The sequence below is a fragment of the Scleropages formosus genome, chromosome 20, assembly GCF_900964775.1.
Source record: "Scleropages formosus chromosome 20, fSclFor1.1, whole genome shotgun sequence".
In the NCBI taxonomy this organism is placed as follows: Eukaryota; Metazoa; Chordata; class Actinopteri; order Osteoglossiformes; family Osteoglossidae; genus Scleropages; species Scleropages formosus.
This window is the reverse complement of record NC_041825.1, coordinates 18,003,436-18,019,084: the sequence shown is the minus strand read 5'-3', so window position 1 is coordinate 18,019,084 and position 15,649 is coordinate 18,003,436. Positions and strand designations below refer to the sequence as shown.

General features: G+C 43.7%; 2 protein-coding genes across 4 annotated transcripts in view; one reads left to right on the top strand and one right to left on the bottom strand.

Moving 5' to 3' along the window:
• Positions 1–8,696, top strand: part of itgb4 (integrin, beta 4) — a 27,558-nt gene extending 18,862 nt beyond the window's left edge. For 2 of the 3 annotated variants that reach the window (XM_018761590.2, XM_018761589.2), the window contains 8 exons: positions 1,674–1,859; positions 2,583–2,747; positions 4,358–4,507; positions 5,536–5,724; positions 6,122–6,277; positions 6,475–6,639; positions 6,913–7,032; positions 7,202–8,696. In XM_018761590.2, coding sequence (XP_018617106.1) covers positions 1,674–1,859; positions 2,583–2,747; positions 4,358–4,507; positions 5,536–5,724; positions 6,122–6,277; positions 6,475–6,639; positions 6,913–7,032; positions 7,202–7,341 — 1,271 coding nt within the window. In that variant the 3' untranslated portion in view covers positions 7,342–8,696. Of the gene's footprint in view, positions 1–1,673; positions 1,860–2,582; positions 2,748–3,595; positions 3,832–4,357; positions 4,508–5,535; positions 5,725–6,121; positions 6,278–6,474; positions 6,640–6,912; positions 7,033–7,201 lie in introns of those variants that run through there. The other variant, XM_018761591.1, reaches the window with a different exon arrangement.
• On the bottom strand, positions 8,043–15,649 carry LOC108939924 (E3 ubiquitin-protein ligase TRIM58-like). Its single transcript, XM_018761605.2, has 10 exons — positions 15,560–15,649; positions 13,428–13,523; positions 13,107–13,205; positions 12,770–12,871; positions 12,147–12,296; positions 10,543–10,680; positions 10,286–10,337; positions 10,128–10,154; positions 9,735–9,761; positions 8,043–9,627 (listed from the first exon to the last, which is right to left on the bottom strand). The coding sequence occupies exons 2-10, from the start codon at positions 13,488–13,490 to the stop codon at positions 9,068–9,070; spliced, it is 1,218 nt and encodes a 405-aa protein (XP_018617121.1). The 5' UTR covers positions 13,491–13,523; positions 15,560–15,649; the 3' UTR covers positions 8,043–9,067.

The following is a 15,649-nucleotide window of genomic DNA, read 5'->3' as shown; positions in this document are numbered from 1 at the left end:
ATGTTATTGCTTTTATAGTATAAATTTTCTATCCATAACGACTGTGTTTATCATTTCTGACCTGAAACTACGATAACATGAGTGTCAGATTTTACCTTGGTTACTAATATTAAAAAGTAAAGGGGATTGCTTGTAATGGGTCTATGGCTCAGCTGTCAAAGTGACCATTGGTCAGTCGCTACTCTGAACTTGAAAATGTCCACTCTGAATTCTGTTCTATTGTTAAACTTGCCTTCTTGGGGAAATGTGTCTTTGTGGTGTGGTGAGAAGTAAGCTGCAACTGATTCAGGAGAGCAAGGAATGTGGGAACTGCCATCAGGCTTCAGCAGCCAATTGTCAGCTGCAGCAAAGGCACAGGAGAAAAGCTGCTTAGCAGAGATGTTTTTCCTCTTTAGAGCTAAACCTTCAGACTTCCAGCCGTTTAAAATTCCTCAGCTTTTGGGCCACATTGCCTTCTATCTCACTTTAGCAGGTCACAGTCTCTTTCGGTCTCACTCTTGACAGTAGCCCTAATTGTTTCGTTGTTGATGTATTCGCACTTGAACAATGCACAGGCGTCCAGAGAGGCTCTCTGTCTGAAAGTGATTAAGATATAGAGCTTGTCAGCTTTGACAAGGTGCTTCATTTTTTTTTGTTTTAAATTCAGTAACACATGGGCTCCAGGAACAATCAAGATAGGAAACTATCTTCATATGGCTTCAGTTTTCCATGAAAGTGCCTTTGGAGAAGCATTTGGTTTTGAATGTGGGCCTGCGGTCTCAGGCACGGTTCTTGTACGTCTGTGCTGTAACAAGGCATGCCTGGGACTGCTGTGTACAAAGTGCTCCGCTCCGCTCTCATTCCCAGATTGCCACCTCCGCTTCCTTCCCTTACGCTGTCCCGTCCCCCTTAGCTGCCCCTCTTTCCCCTGCTTAACATGAGCCAGCCAGCCAGCCACCTAGCCACCCAGCCAACCCAGCCACCCACCCACCAACCCGCCACCATGCTTGCTTGCTTTCCCCTGAAACAAGGCTTGCGCTGGAAGCATGTCCAGTTGGTCGGTGAGGACCTGGACCTTCGCAAGGTGTCCTGGAGACTGCCGGCTGAAATCATACCCCAGCGACTCAGCTCTGACACCGAGGCCAGTGATGAGCCACCGCGTCCTGGCCGTGCCCAGACCCCGCTTCAAGGTGAAGACCGAACTGATAGACGCATGACAGCTCTCCCAGCAACTACTCCAACCGCCAAGGCCAAAGCGCTGCAAAAGCCCTTGCTGTCCCTGACTTCGTCCCCTTTTCAGACTAGCCTGCCTGTTTAGATCGCTATTCGGCTGCATTTTCTCCTGCCTGGCTCATCAGTCCAGAGAAGGGAGCTGCTGGCATCAACTGCCCCGTTCAGTTGATGACCAAGGAGTCGGTATAGATGGCTGTGTCTTTCTCCACTTGTTCCTTGCTGGAGAGGACCTGGGAAAGAGGAGGCTTTAAGGTCCAGCACTGCTGCCCACCAGTGTGAAGCTTACTGTTGCTGTAGCAGTGGTGGCATTCCCATGCAGAGTTTTATGTGGCCTGACCCACGTTTTGCCGTGTATTTTTCGTGCTCCTGGTGTCCACTCTTGTGCGCAAGTTGGATCCTGACAGGATCCTTGCCTCCTGAATTCACGAGGCATATTGTGCTGTTTTCTGACTCTTTCACAGATCAGGTCATGAATGGCAAGTGGGAACAGAACTTGCTCCATCCGGGAGCATCTGGATCTTTGATGCGGAACTTGTCCACATCATCCTCCAGCTACACACAGCTCTCCCCCCATTCCCAACATAGTTCAAATATTCGTGGGATGGGAGGCACCACAACCATAGAAACCACCACCACTTATCTCCCCGGTGAGTAGACCAAAAAGAATTAATTCATGTCCTATTTGGTCATGATTTTTTAGAAAAGTAAAATCTCTTAAGTCTCTTCAATGGTATCCTGCTTTATTCTGTTGTGTTTGAATTATATGGTTTATTGATATGCTTTACACTTTTATTTTGTTATGGAGAGTAGATTTATACATGGGTTACCATTATAATCTCACTGGAGAGTGAAAGAATTTGTCCCAAATGGTGTGTAACCTATAGTCTTAATCTTGTTTTACCTTGTTGCCAAATTGTGCTACTTACTGATGGCACAAGTATTGTTTCTATGGCCAGCCTACTTGATTGCTGGGTTTCTAATGTCTGAAAATAATGACAATACTAAATAAATCACATTCACTGAAAAATCTACAGCATAAAATTTAGTTTTTTTATGAATGCAGTATTCTGATAATTACTACTAAAGCAAGTTAATTCCTCTGAAGCTAAAATAGTGTCATTTAGCCTCAATATAAACTTGGCTTCTAGTGCAGGCTCAGAAACAAGAGGGGCAAATTTTGATCTCCAGCCTCTAGCCACACTGTCATGTACAATAGGTCTGGAGGAACAACTTTTAAATCCTCCATCTTTCACTAGCTGGCATTAAGAGCAGATCTCTTTCAAGTGTGGACAGTTAATGCTATGGCTGCAGTTGACTCAAGCTTTGCCTCCATCATTCACGACAATTCTCTCTTCTTCGGCGACTCCCAGGGAACTCTCTTTCACGCCGCCAGGAGGTGACAACCATTGGGGGTTTGCGCACTGAGGAGGTGACCCTGAGGAAGCGCTCTGACAACAGAACCTACTATGACAATGATGGCGTGAGGGATTCCATTGTCATGGTGGATGTACCTGGAGGGTTTTCAGGGAGCATAGGTACTGTCAGTTCCCAGAGATGTTCTGTTGACTGGGGAAAGGGATCTGTGAACAACTAGTGCTTTTCTCTCTATGAATGCACAGGCAGATAGGGCTTGTGTAGCTTAGATGATGCAGTTTGTGGAAAACTTCTCTTTCTTTCACTGCCAGTCTTAATAATGTCGTTTATCAGTAAGGAAGACTGCTCTAACCACATTAAGCATTTTAAACTTAATTGCAGTGGTGCTGAAAAGAGAATCGGTAACTTCCACTCGTGTGTTATCGTAATATTTGTCCTGAGTAGAAAACCGATTTCACTCATCGCCAGCGTTCATATGACATGTTTCTGTATTTGTCATTGCCTCTACATCAAAACTGACAAAATGTAACACTCAAAAAAATTGAACAACTGAACAAGTGTTTTCCTGAGACCCAGAAATTAATTTCTGCCTCCTCTAGAAGACACATTTTAAGTGCTTCTTCCAAACTGTTTGTGCTACAGTAATGTTACACTTTGTAGAGGATCATTTTACATTATACCACATGTTTGAGGGCAAGGAAATCCTAGAAACATAACCAGAAACCTTGTTTTACTGGGTCTCAAGAGGGCATCACTGAATGAAGGAGATTTTTGCAGTTTTTTTTCTGTGACCTGTGTGAAAGGGCTGGTTGAGGATTGTGTGAATGTGTGCATGTTCGCCGGTTGCTGCTGTTGCTCCAGCAAGACTTCTGCTCTCACTATCGCCTCCCTTGCTCCCCACACTTTTCTCCCTCTGCGTTTGTACCTGACCTTCTGGCCTTAACTGACGCTTCTGACCCCTCACTTGCCCCATTCCTTTCTCCTGTGCTTCTGCTCTCTGCTGTCTCAGGTGGGTCTGGCTACAGCAGGACACTGACGAACTACAACGTGGGCTCCAGGCACAGGGCACGCACACACTCTGAAGATGTTGACGACGCTCTGCAGAACCTGGACAGGGTGCTCCAGGGTGAGTGCACACAGAGCCCACTGCAGCCCCATGCTCCAGGCCCCCGAGCATTAGCTCTGTGAGGATACACAAGCTCATGTTCAGGAGTTCTTATGAAATATTTAAATTTCATTCCAGCCTTGACCGGCTGTTTCAAAGCTAAAAATAAATTTTCAGACAACTGACAAAACAAACATTATCACTAGTATGGCATTAGTGTAGCTTTTGATTAATTCTGATCTTTTTTAATATTGATTGACCAATTTGATACATCTGAAATTTCATACTTTATGAATTGATTAGCATTATAGTGATTCATCCATTCTTTATGTTCATCTCTTTATTTTATTTGCTTGATGTATCCTCTGTATTGAGAGCCTAATGAAACTGGAGGCAATGAGGGACAGTACTGGGCTATGTGTCGCTGGGCTTGGTGGTGACATGATGTCTGGGCCGTGTGTGCAAGCTTGTTTTTGCATGTATATTTGTCTCTCTGCCCCACGCTTGTCACGGATTTCTAAGTTCATGCATGTATGCATTCCGGTGCATGCACCTGCACGTGCCAGACTTGGTGTTCATGTGGATGTTTGTGTAGATGTTCGCTCCTAGTTGATACACAGATCACCACTGCCATGATCCTCACTCTCCCTGTGCTCTGGTACTTAGACCCCAGGTTTACTCCCGGTGTCCCTGACACCCCATCGCGGCTGGTGTTCTCCGCACTGGGCCCCACCGCCCTGAAGGTGAGCTGGCAGGAGCCCCACTGCGAACGAGAAGTCCTGGGCTACTGCGTGCTCTACCAGCTGCTGAATGGAGGTCAGTGCTGTAGCACGAAGGAGATACTCAAATGGCCTCTGTGTCACCAGACTGTTCCCTGTCTAGATAATACCTACTCTTCTGTCATTTAGGAAATGAATGGTGCTGCTCCTAAGCCAAACTCTTGCATGAATATGTGAACATGGTTTGGAAATGCTGGGGGCTTTTTCTTTGTAAAATGCATTACCCAAGGGCAGCTGGTGGTGTTGTGGTAAGAGCTGCTGCCCTGCAATTTGAAAGGCCCCAGTTGCGCCAGTAAATATGACTCAGTTGTATAAATGGGTAAAAATTCTGTAGCGTAGTGCGTAAGCCTCATGTTTTAAGTTAGTTTGGACAAAGGTCTTAGCTAAAATAAAAATATTAAATGACTGCCCATGAAACTCTCTGTGCTTATGTTATTATTCATTATTTACCTATTTCCAAGGGAACTTACAATATGAAGTTTGTGCAGTACACAACTGCTTCCAAGGCTCTGGGGTTACAGTCATAAAATGACAGCCTAAGAGGAAGTGCAGCACATTACAGCTGACAAAGTAAATTAAACTCAAATTCTGAAAAACTTTCTCTGTGGCCAAGAGCACAATAAAATAAAAGCCATATGTCAACCAGGTCTCATGATAGCACATCCCTTTTAAACAAAAAAGTATAATTAATTTGTTAATAGTGGAAGTAGTAAAATATTAACTGATCCGTATTTACTGTGCATTTTTACTAAGGTAAATTTTTAATGTTATCTTTTGTTTTTAGCCTGTTTGCAAATTGGGCTGACAAAATGGTAACAAAATAATTTTGAGAAAAAAAACCTGTGATACATCTGTTTTTCAACAACCACATAACAAATAGATTTTGTACATTTCTGTGGATACTCTTACTAATGATGCTGAAGATCTGTGTTCATGACCCAATGTGTGCTGTAAGCTAAGTTAGTAGGGCCCAAGAATTATCTGTTGTTCACAAAATCCTTTATGGCGTCACCGAATAACTTTGTAGATTGTACTTTTGTTCACTGTGAACGACCTTGGTTGCAGGTGAAATGAAGCGCATCGATGTCCCTGGCAATGCAGAGAATTCAGTGGTGGTGCAGGACCTCCTGCCCAACCATTCCTACATCTTCAAGGTGAAAGCACAGAGCCAGGAGGGCTGGGGTCCTGAGAGGGAGGGTGTCATCACTATCGAGTCTGCCGTGGATCCCAGAAGCCCCCTCAGCCCCATGCCAGGTGCCCACCTGCATACTGCCTTCCAGGCTGCCGCATTCCAACCTTTTTATTTTTCTCGCATTCAGCTCACCATCTTGCACTACCTTGCTGTCTTCCCATGTTCCCTTGCCTCACCTGGTGCTGGACCAAACCTCTACTCATTTCTTCTTTGTGATGACTTAAAATGCAAGAATATTACAGATGAGGAGGTCATTGAGTCTTTGTCTTATTTTGGTATTTACTTTGTGACCAATTTCATAAATCTGATGAAATTTGAGAGAGAATTTAAAGAATTTAGATTTTCATTAATCTAATGATTGTATGTCAAGTACTCTACCAAGGAATTCACTGTGGATCTTTAGCCTAGAGAACATCTGAACCTGTGTCTTTCTAAAGTGGTTCCTTTCTTTTGTCCCAGGATCCCCATTCACCCTCAGTACCCCGAGTGCCCCAGGTCCCCTGGTCTTCACAGCCTTGAGCCCTGATGCCCTGCAGCTCAGCTGGGATAAACCTCGCAAGCCAAATGGGGACATCGTGGGATACATGGTCACCTGCGAACAGCTGCATGGAGGAGGTGAGTCCTGAGCTGAGCTCAACTGCAGTGCCTTTTGTTGTACTGAACAAACTTCCTGAACTGTACCTGATGGTATTAGTGTGTGGGGACAGATCATAACAGATGAGTATTTTAAGGGGTAGGTTGACCAGCCTTGTATTCCTGCTTCTGTGTTGTTTAACCTCTTTAACACAGGTTTCTCTCTGAATTCTCTCCAGGTGACGTGCGATCCTTCCAGGTAAGCGGGGATGGAGCAGAGACCAGTCTGACAGTGTCTGACCTGGCCGAGAATGTGCCGTACAAGTTCAAAGTGCAAGCCAGGACCACGCAGGGCTTTGGCCCAGAGAGGGAGGGCATCATCACCATTGAGTCACAGGATGGAGGTACATCAACGCTCTCCTTCCTATACTGACATGTCTACGCTGCAGCTGCATGGCTTTTTCAGCCATCCAGCGAACCGGTCCAGTTGAGCTCTCAGTGCCATTCTTCATGTCTGCACACTATTGGATTTGTTTCTTATATCACTGCTCTGTAAAATATGCATATATGTGGATAAATCTGACAGTCTTTCTGTCGGGACCATGTGTCAAATTCTTTAAGTTTCCATGGCTGGAATACAGTCCCATATTCTTTCTTTGTCTCTCCCATCCTTTCAGGCAATGTATCCCAGTACAGCAGCCAGTCAATGACACGGAGGGATGTGTTCCACCTTCCAGGAGAGATGAGCACTCGTACCAATGTCACTCACACAACATTCAATGACCCCTATTTCAAAGGTATGACAGTCTCCTTAATTAGTTTTTCCTCAAGTTTAAATTTTAGCTGAAAAACAGAAGAATTGTACTTGACATGCACATTGCAAAATTTTCTTCCTGTGAGGAACTGGCTATAAATTTACTCCCAATGCTCGTGCAAAATGTGGCATGTTTGTCTGCCGTTTTACAGATGGGATGATGGTGACTACGCAGCACATGGAGACAGGTGGCTCCATCACCCGGCACGTCACCAAGGAAGTAGTGACCAGGAGTGTCATGTCAGGAACCTCAGGTGTGACCAAGAAGGTGGAGAAATTCTTTGAGGCCTGAGGCACAGGGTCTCCCCACCCCCAGCAAAGTCCACACTGCCCCCTAGTGTGAAGAGCAAGTCATGAGTTCTTAAACACTGTGTCCCATGAGCTGAGAAAGCAACCGGTTTTTCTTCTTCTGTCTGTTACATAACACTGAGCACAACACACTGTTGTGTTTGCCCACATCTCCCCTTCTGGTGCAATGCTGCTGTTTTTTCACTTGCAAAATGCTGAAACCATTACTGCTATCTCAACAAAGTGCTTCATGTGAGATTTATACTGACCACAAGTGGAAATCTGGAGTGTCTCTCACAGAGGCCCGAGATTATCCCTGTGTGTTGCACACATTAGTAGGCCCCTGCTGACATTCCCATTTGGGGATTAGCTGCAAGTGAGAGTGGCTGAGGTGCAGGAGGAGGCCCTGAGCTCATAGCCTGGTGGAGCATTAAGCACTCACTCATAGACCACAGTTTACTGTCCTACATGACAGTTTCTCTTCGAGCCTTTAGGCCTTTCCTGCTTTAAAAGGTGTCTGGCACAGAGCAAAATAACTGGATTACAGTGCCTTAAGGCCAACCAATTTTAAGTACTTACAGAAACCCTTAACTATTCATATTTAAATTTGCTGCATGTTAGCATTTAATGCCAAACAGCTCTATACTATTCAGTGCTTCAGTTAAACATTATAGTTGTACAATTTTTATCATTCATGTTTATTTTAAATTAAATGTTTTCACATTCCTGAATCAAATCCTGTCATTCAAAGAATATAATGCCCTTTAAACATCTGTATATAAGGTCTGTTTTCTATGTCCTGTAGCGCTTTAAGGTCAAAGCCATTTTTTTGTCTAACCCTGTTAAATTGTTTCTTTGCTGAATGTTTGGGTTACATGTTTCAGTAATTTGTTCACTTGTACTAACTTGCAGTGCCTTAAGGTGTATCGTCTGTGAAAATAGGTCATCGTTCACAGCATTATTATACACTTGCATTCTGGTGCCTTATCAGTCACAGCTTACAGGAGTTAAGTTTTTTTTTTTTTTTTTTTTTTTTTAAATCTATATTTTACACTTTCGCTTTTTGGTACTATTATAAACAATGATGTTACCTGCCGTAAACTCAACTTCAAGTATTATTAGCACCTATTGCATTTAGTGGGACTAACAGTTTCAACCATAAACTATCATAAACCCTCAGACAGTAATCCTTAAACTGCATTTAGTTTTTCTGCCCATAGGGAGGTGGCATATCATTTGCTGACATACCAAAAAAATTTACTTTGTCAGGTTTTCACCAAAGTGCTAGTCCCTGACATATCTACATCCTGTAGTACATGCAAAATGTACTGCCCTTAATAAACATAACTTTGCTTTCTACAAAGCTTTTCTTTGTTTACATTATTTTCATGGTCTAACTGTAAATAACCAGAGCATATCCAATCAATGCATGACATAGCCACTCAGGAAACAGGCAAAAAAAATTTTCATAAATTTACCAGTTGCAGAAAGGGTGTTATTATTGCAAGATCAAAAGGGTACAGCAATCAACAGTAACGTGACAGTATTTTCTTTAAGATAAACACAAACACAATCTCAGATTCATCAAGCTGGAATAAAAGAATCAAACCATAGGATGCAGCAAAAGTACAGTTGAAAACATGCTGGATTTTACAGCCATGGCTCTTTCTACTTGCCCTCTACGAATATGGGTTGGCTTAGTGAATGAAGGGGTTTCTAAGGGTAACTGCTTAGCCCCAGAGACAGGGACCAGGACAGAAACACCGCTCTCTGGTCCCTGCTGACCTGATCACCAGGTCTTTGAAGATCTCCACTGTTCCAAAGAGTGGAAACAGCTTCTCTGTGAAGGTCTCGCTGTAGGTGTAGATGTGTGAACGACTCTGCACGTTGTAGAACGAGAGCTGGCCTTCCTCGTAGTCGAGGTAAACACCCACTTTGCGGGGGATGAGGCTGGCGGGCAGTGGAGTGAAGGGCACGGTGAGGGCCTTCAGCTCGGTGCCCCTTTCCAACCGTAGGGTGAGGTAACCCCTCTGAGTGTTTAGGGGCTTGTAGCCCTTCCTCAAGGCGGACTCCTTGGCCACACCCAGCCGCCAGTCCCTCTCACCCACTTCCACCTCCCAGTAGTGCCGCCCAGAAGTGAAACCCTCCACACCCACTGCACACCACCAGCCATCAAAGCGCTGGTGGTAGTTGGGCACATCCTTCCTCTCGAAGCCGCAGCGCATCCTTTTTTCATCGTGAGAGATCACGAGGTCTGGGTTTGCCGTGTCTGGGTCAAGGAACACCTCCACTGCACGGAGAATGAAGGGAAGAAAAATTCAAAGCATTCATTCACTACAAAAGCCACAAAATGCACAGTAATTAGTAAATTTTATTCTTAAAAATTGAAGCAGATACCTGCCGCATCACAGATCCAGTTCCAAACTACAAAAAAGTCAGAGAATGTTATTTAATATTTACAGCTACCTATGCATTCAAAATGTGTTTAAAACAATTTTCTTCAGTGAAAAAATTCTTAGAAGAATAAATCATATTTCCTGCACACCTGCATTAAATAGGAAGACTAAAAAAGATACACATACAAAAACCCATAAAATCTGTAATGATTATGTAGAGCACAAATTGTATTCAATACTCTACTTTTATTCATTTTACTGGAGACTACTTTTCCACCTTTATCCATAAGATAATTTCTTTTGTACTAGACCAAGAGATGCCTGTATGTAAAATGTTGGCTCTGTACCACTATTAATGTTCAATACCATCACATCAGTGTAGAGTTTTACCCACCAGTGTGAGGAATGTAGCAGGTAGCATCTGAAACGATAACAGGCATAGTAAGATACCAGACTGACCTTTACGAAGTGATTATTTCTTTTACATTATCTTTCATGTGACATTTAGATGACAGAAATGTAATTTGTTGATTGTAAACTAAGAAAACATACTTATTTCCTGATTCCTCTGTTTTCGTGCAAGCCACATCTGAGGTATAAACTCCTGAAAGAACAAATCATGATTTTTACTTATCACTTGAAGTGAGCTGCTCATACTGAACAACATTTAAAAAAATAAAAAAAAAACATCAATTTTAATTCCTTTTAAGACCGAACTGGAATTCTGAACAGAGCACGACATGCTGCCGTGTCAAAATGTGCACTTTACAGAAGCTTTATGCATCTCAGAGCCAGGTGAGGCAGCCCACCTTGTCCACGCTCTTGGTTAACATGGCCCACATGATCAGCTCCATGGCAGACAGCAGGTTGGGCATGCGGCCCCTGCGCCACTGTGTCTCCAGATCATCCAGCATCAACACCACGGGTTCCCCCGGCCAGACACTGCGCTGCAAAGGGGGTGGGGGACCAGTGGGACATCTGAGTGCAGAGCTACCACAGACAGAATGATGACACCACAGGCCAAACACACAGGACCCCTGGGAGGCACTGTTAAATGGCACTGTCAAAATCAATCAATTGCAAAGAGGTTAAATTTCACTTGGCTGGAAGACAGGCTTCCTGTGTCAGTAGTTTCCTTTTCTATTTATCTTCAGACATCCTCGGATACTCTTCAGTCACGTAAATCCCTGTTCTAAAATTAGTGAGGTAACGTAACCTGAAATAGAGAGCTGAGAGAATAAAATGGAGAAGGAGAGCCCAAGAGAAAGTGAGAGAAAGAAGGAGGCAGGAGGGCAATGTGCGTAAGAAAGCTAATGTTTTATCACAGGCTCACATTTTGCCCAAGGAAACATCAGGAGAGGTGGTGGAGTCACAAAGGAATAAGAAAGGGTAATAACTTAAATCAGAGAAGAGCGCATTGTGACGGAACATTAAGAGCATGCACCTTCCTGCTTGCCGACTTGTATGAAAACACCCGACAGCACAGTCAATTTTTAAAAAAAAAAAAAAAAAAAAAAAAGTAGGTTGGAAAGGATAATTTCTTAATGGGTAGGGAAGGAAAAAAAAAAAAAAAAACATGAACTTTAAAAAATATAGTATATACAGTTGACCCTTGAACAACACAGGGGTTAGGGGTGCTGACCCCCTGCGCAGTAGAAAATCCGCATATACTTTTTTTGGGAGTCAAAAGTTAACTACTAATAGCTCACTGTTGACCGGAAGCCTTATCGATAACATAAACAGTTGATTAACACATATTTTGTATGTTATATATATTAAATATTGAATTCTTACAATAAAGTAAGCTAGAAAAAAATGTTAAGTAAATCATAAGGAAGAGAAAATAGATTTATAATACTGTATTTATCGATATCATAAATTTACATCTGTTTACAAGATGAATTCTCTGTCAGTACCCACATAGTCTTAGATGATACAAAACACTCTAGATGTTACACGTATTACTAATGCTAGACATTAAAAACGAAAATATGTGAAAAAAATTCATATTTATTTACAGGTATATAACAATTCATGCATTGATAACGAAGCAGCAATACAATTGCTTCACGGTAGCCTAGCCTATACACTAATGAATGAATCGTTATAAAATTTTTTATGGCATACAGTATTAGTCATTTTCATAACATACAGTATTGGGAAAAAAATATGCATATAAGTGGACCTGCGCAGTTCAAACCCATATTGTTCAAGGGTTAACTGTATATGAAATTGTTTAAAAATAAAAACTGCAAGAGGGAGTTTCTAGTTTTACAAGTGTTTAAGTGCCTTAATTACAGTTAATGAGAGACAGGAATTAGACAGTAAACTCATAATGTCAAAAGTTGAGTGGCAGGAATCAGAGATGGCACTCATTCATGGTTCACTGAGGCCCATCTCCTCTGCTGCTCACCTCAGACTGCATTTTCAGTGCCCTGCTCCAGTCCAGAATGACTCTCTTGGAGGTCTCCATGTCGTGCTCACTCCCCTGCTCCAGCATCCCCTGAAGGTGCCCCTTCCAGTCAAGCCTCTCCGGCCAGCCATCTGTCTGCATGGGCTTTTGCTGCCAACGAGATAAGTGAAACCCTCACTGTAGATGTCTACATCATCTTTCTCCAACAGTTTCTTCTTTTGCAAAGCATTTCCATTCCATTTTATCACTAGAAATGTACTAGTATTTGAGTAATATCCCTGTGACATTACTGCTGTTACTATTTTACTGCTTAGAAGCCACATGTATCCAAAGAAGATTACAATTTCTTTCATACAGCTTAATATTTGACTACAGTACTTTAGGGTTTCATATCTTGCTCAACAACAACAGCGGGGCCCCCGGAGGGATTGAACCAAAAACCTTCAGGGGTCCATAACTAAAACTGTATGCCATAAGGAATACAGAAATCCAGCCTGGGCCTCAATTCTTCCCCCCACTGAAGAATTTGCCTCCCTCTGTTGCATTGTAGCTCTCTGTATGTGATGAAGGGAAGCAGTACCCACTGTTCCACAGACACAGGAAGCTCCTTCAATGCAGCGTACCTTACTCTCCAGCACAGATGCCCACTCAAGGATAAAGGCACGGCACAGGGCAGGGGGCCAGGTGTCCTCGCAGGTCCAGATGTGTGTGAGCACATTCGATTTCTGATGAAAGCATCATTAGATTATCAGGTTGTTGGAACCATACTAACGATGGGGCTGAACTGCACAGCAGCACAAGTGTGTGCTTACATTCCTGTGTAGGTGAAGCAATGTTCGCACTGCATGTGAAAGCAGTGCAAACGTGGGTACGCGTGTCACAGTGATTCTGTCCATGGTACTGCATTAGGGCATTTGTTTATATCCTGCCAGTTACTGTGTACAGTATGCATGCGTGTACCTGGCACACACGGTTGAGCTCGCGAGCCAACTCCATGATAAACAGCTGACTCTCCACCAGTGGTTCCTTCTTCCCAGTCTTGGCTCTCTTACGAGACTCCTGCCAACAGTTGCAGAGAGACAGAGGCAAAAGTGAGAGTGGAATAAAAACAAGGGGACAGTTTCTAATACAACCAGAGGTACAGGGAAATTAGTTTAACTACATACACCGAATGGGTGGACACACCAGGAAGGGACTGTATTTTTATTTGTTCAAAACACATTTCACTCATCCTGGGCATTTTGCAGGAACATTGCTTTGGATCATCTTTGGATTTCGCACCTTGAGCCGGACCTTCAGGTTCTTGGCGGGCTCGATGAGGAACTGCAAGCATTCTTTCATCATCCTGGCAGCTGTGTCGCTCTCCTGAGAAGAGTGCTAGAACCGACAGAGGCAGCAGAAGCACAGCTAAGCGATTTGCGCTCGTACGTCCCTCTCTGCCTGCCCACGTCTCTCTGATCTCTGCAGTGCTTCTATGGGTGCCCCAAGCCAGAAGGGAGAAGCCCGTGTCCCACAGGGGCACCATAAACCTGTCACTATTAGCAGGCCATACGCTGAGGGCCAAGAGTGCGGAGGTGCAGCTCTGCACTGCACCGTTCCGCCTGTCACTCTGCAGACCTGGGTAGTGTTTGTCTGTAGGCGGGAGGGGGCTTCTTGGGGATTTAAACACGAGTGAGTGGGTTAGAGAGAGAGAGAGAGGGAGAGAGAGAGAAAACTGCAAGCAGAGTGGTTTCTGGAGCTGTGATTCTGCATCTTGACACATAAAAAAAGAGAAAATTAATCCACGGAGACCTGAAACAGCAGGTCAGAGCGCATATTCTGGCAGCAGTGGGCTGAGTGGTGAACTGGCGCTGTACTGAATCAGCACCGCGGCCTCAACACCGCTCCTCTCCCGCTACCTGTCCCGCCTGCTGCCTCAGAGAACCTGCAGGTAAAGGGGTCAAGGTGTTTTCATACTCCATAACACAAGATCACCGTGCGGTTCCCAAACAGAGGGCAGCGGTCAATAATTAAACAAAAAGAGAGGAGAAATGAGCAGGAATGCTCCTGGGAACTGTTGTTTCAGGTGGAAACACTGCGCCGTGTGACTAACAGCCAAGGACAGACATTCCATCGATGCCACCGACACACGAGTATTTCTGTTTTCACAACACAAACGTGTGCAATAACGTTAAAAAATCTCCATAATCTATCCTCCTTGTGACTTCGATGAGAACACTGTTAGCAACTGCTTCAGTTTTTACGATATCATGTATTTCATTTGATTTTGTATTCGTATGTTATCAGTATTTTTGTCCCTGAGTTACGTCACGAGTACAGAGACAAGAGAGATCGGTATTTGGTTGATAGACTCCGATATGAAATAAAGGGTTTATAGTTTTATGGTGGGTTTTTTTTTTTTTTTTTAAACCGTCACACCTCAGCTCACCTCAGACTGTTAAGCTCGCGCCAGTGTGACTCTGACCCGCCGACTCCCAGCGGCACGTGGCCGCGCGCACAGCGCTTCTGCATGTCGCGCACTCGCGCGCCACCGACTAACACTAAGCCCCTAAGAGAATTAGATCTGAGCCCTTTTTAATGCGGGGCGACTGGAGGCGCGGAGGTGTCGTCGAGAAAGATGCGACGAGAGCGCTGTGTGCGTTCGAATGCGATGCATTCAGACATAAGTTAAGAGAAAAGGAACAAAGAGCAGGGCAGAGACAAGCCACGATGAGTTAATCACCTTCCAGCCAAAGCAATTACGATTTTAAGTGAGATTAACGGCAAATCCAATGAATACCTTCTCCCAGTTCATTAACAACATTCACTTCCGAAACGAAACCTCAAAGCCAAAAGTTAGATAACGAAAAAAATACATTTTGGAAGAATTCCTGTTACAGCTAAATAACGTGATTGCAGTTCAGTTGTTGCAATCGTGCAGATGCCAGCAAGCCTGGTGTGAAAAACACTGCGCAGTGACTGGTACACCATGAAAATCACCCAGATACACCGTATGCAAGAAATGCACTGACTGTTCAATGCAACAATGCAACATTACCATTTTTTCAATATTAAAACGAATGGTTTGGACCCTTGCTTCCCGACAACTGAACCATTTTTAAACTCCTTTAAATCATGTATATTGGCTCCAGTGGGAAGAAAACATTTCCACATATAAATATATGTTAATAAACATTTCCTCGTGTTAAATTAGGCGCCGCAGCCGCTTTATAAATTATACGAATTTCATTTCCATGATGATCATCATGTTACAATTCATTCAATTCCTAACAACAGTTTCTCTGCTCTGGGCGGCTGTCAAATTTTTTCACCCGAGTGAACAACCAAAAACATAACTACAGAAAATAAAGAATCTGGATTAAATGTCAGAAATCTTTCAGACTGTGATTACACGTGCAAACCAGATTACTTACTTTAACGCCTGGTCTAATGCCAACAGGTGTCGAACGCTCTCGGCTGACTACCTCCCTTACAGCTAACCGTATTCTGCGGTGCAGCGCGAG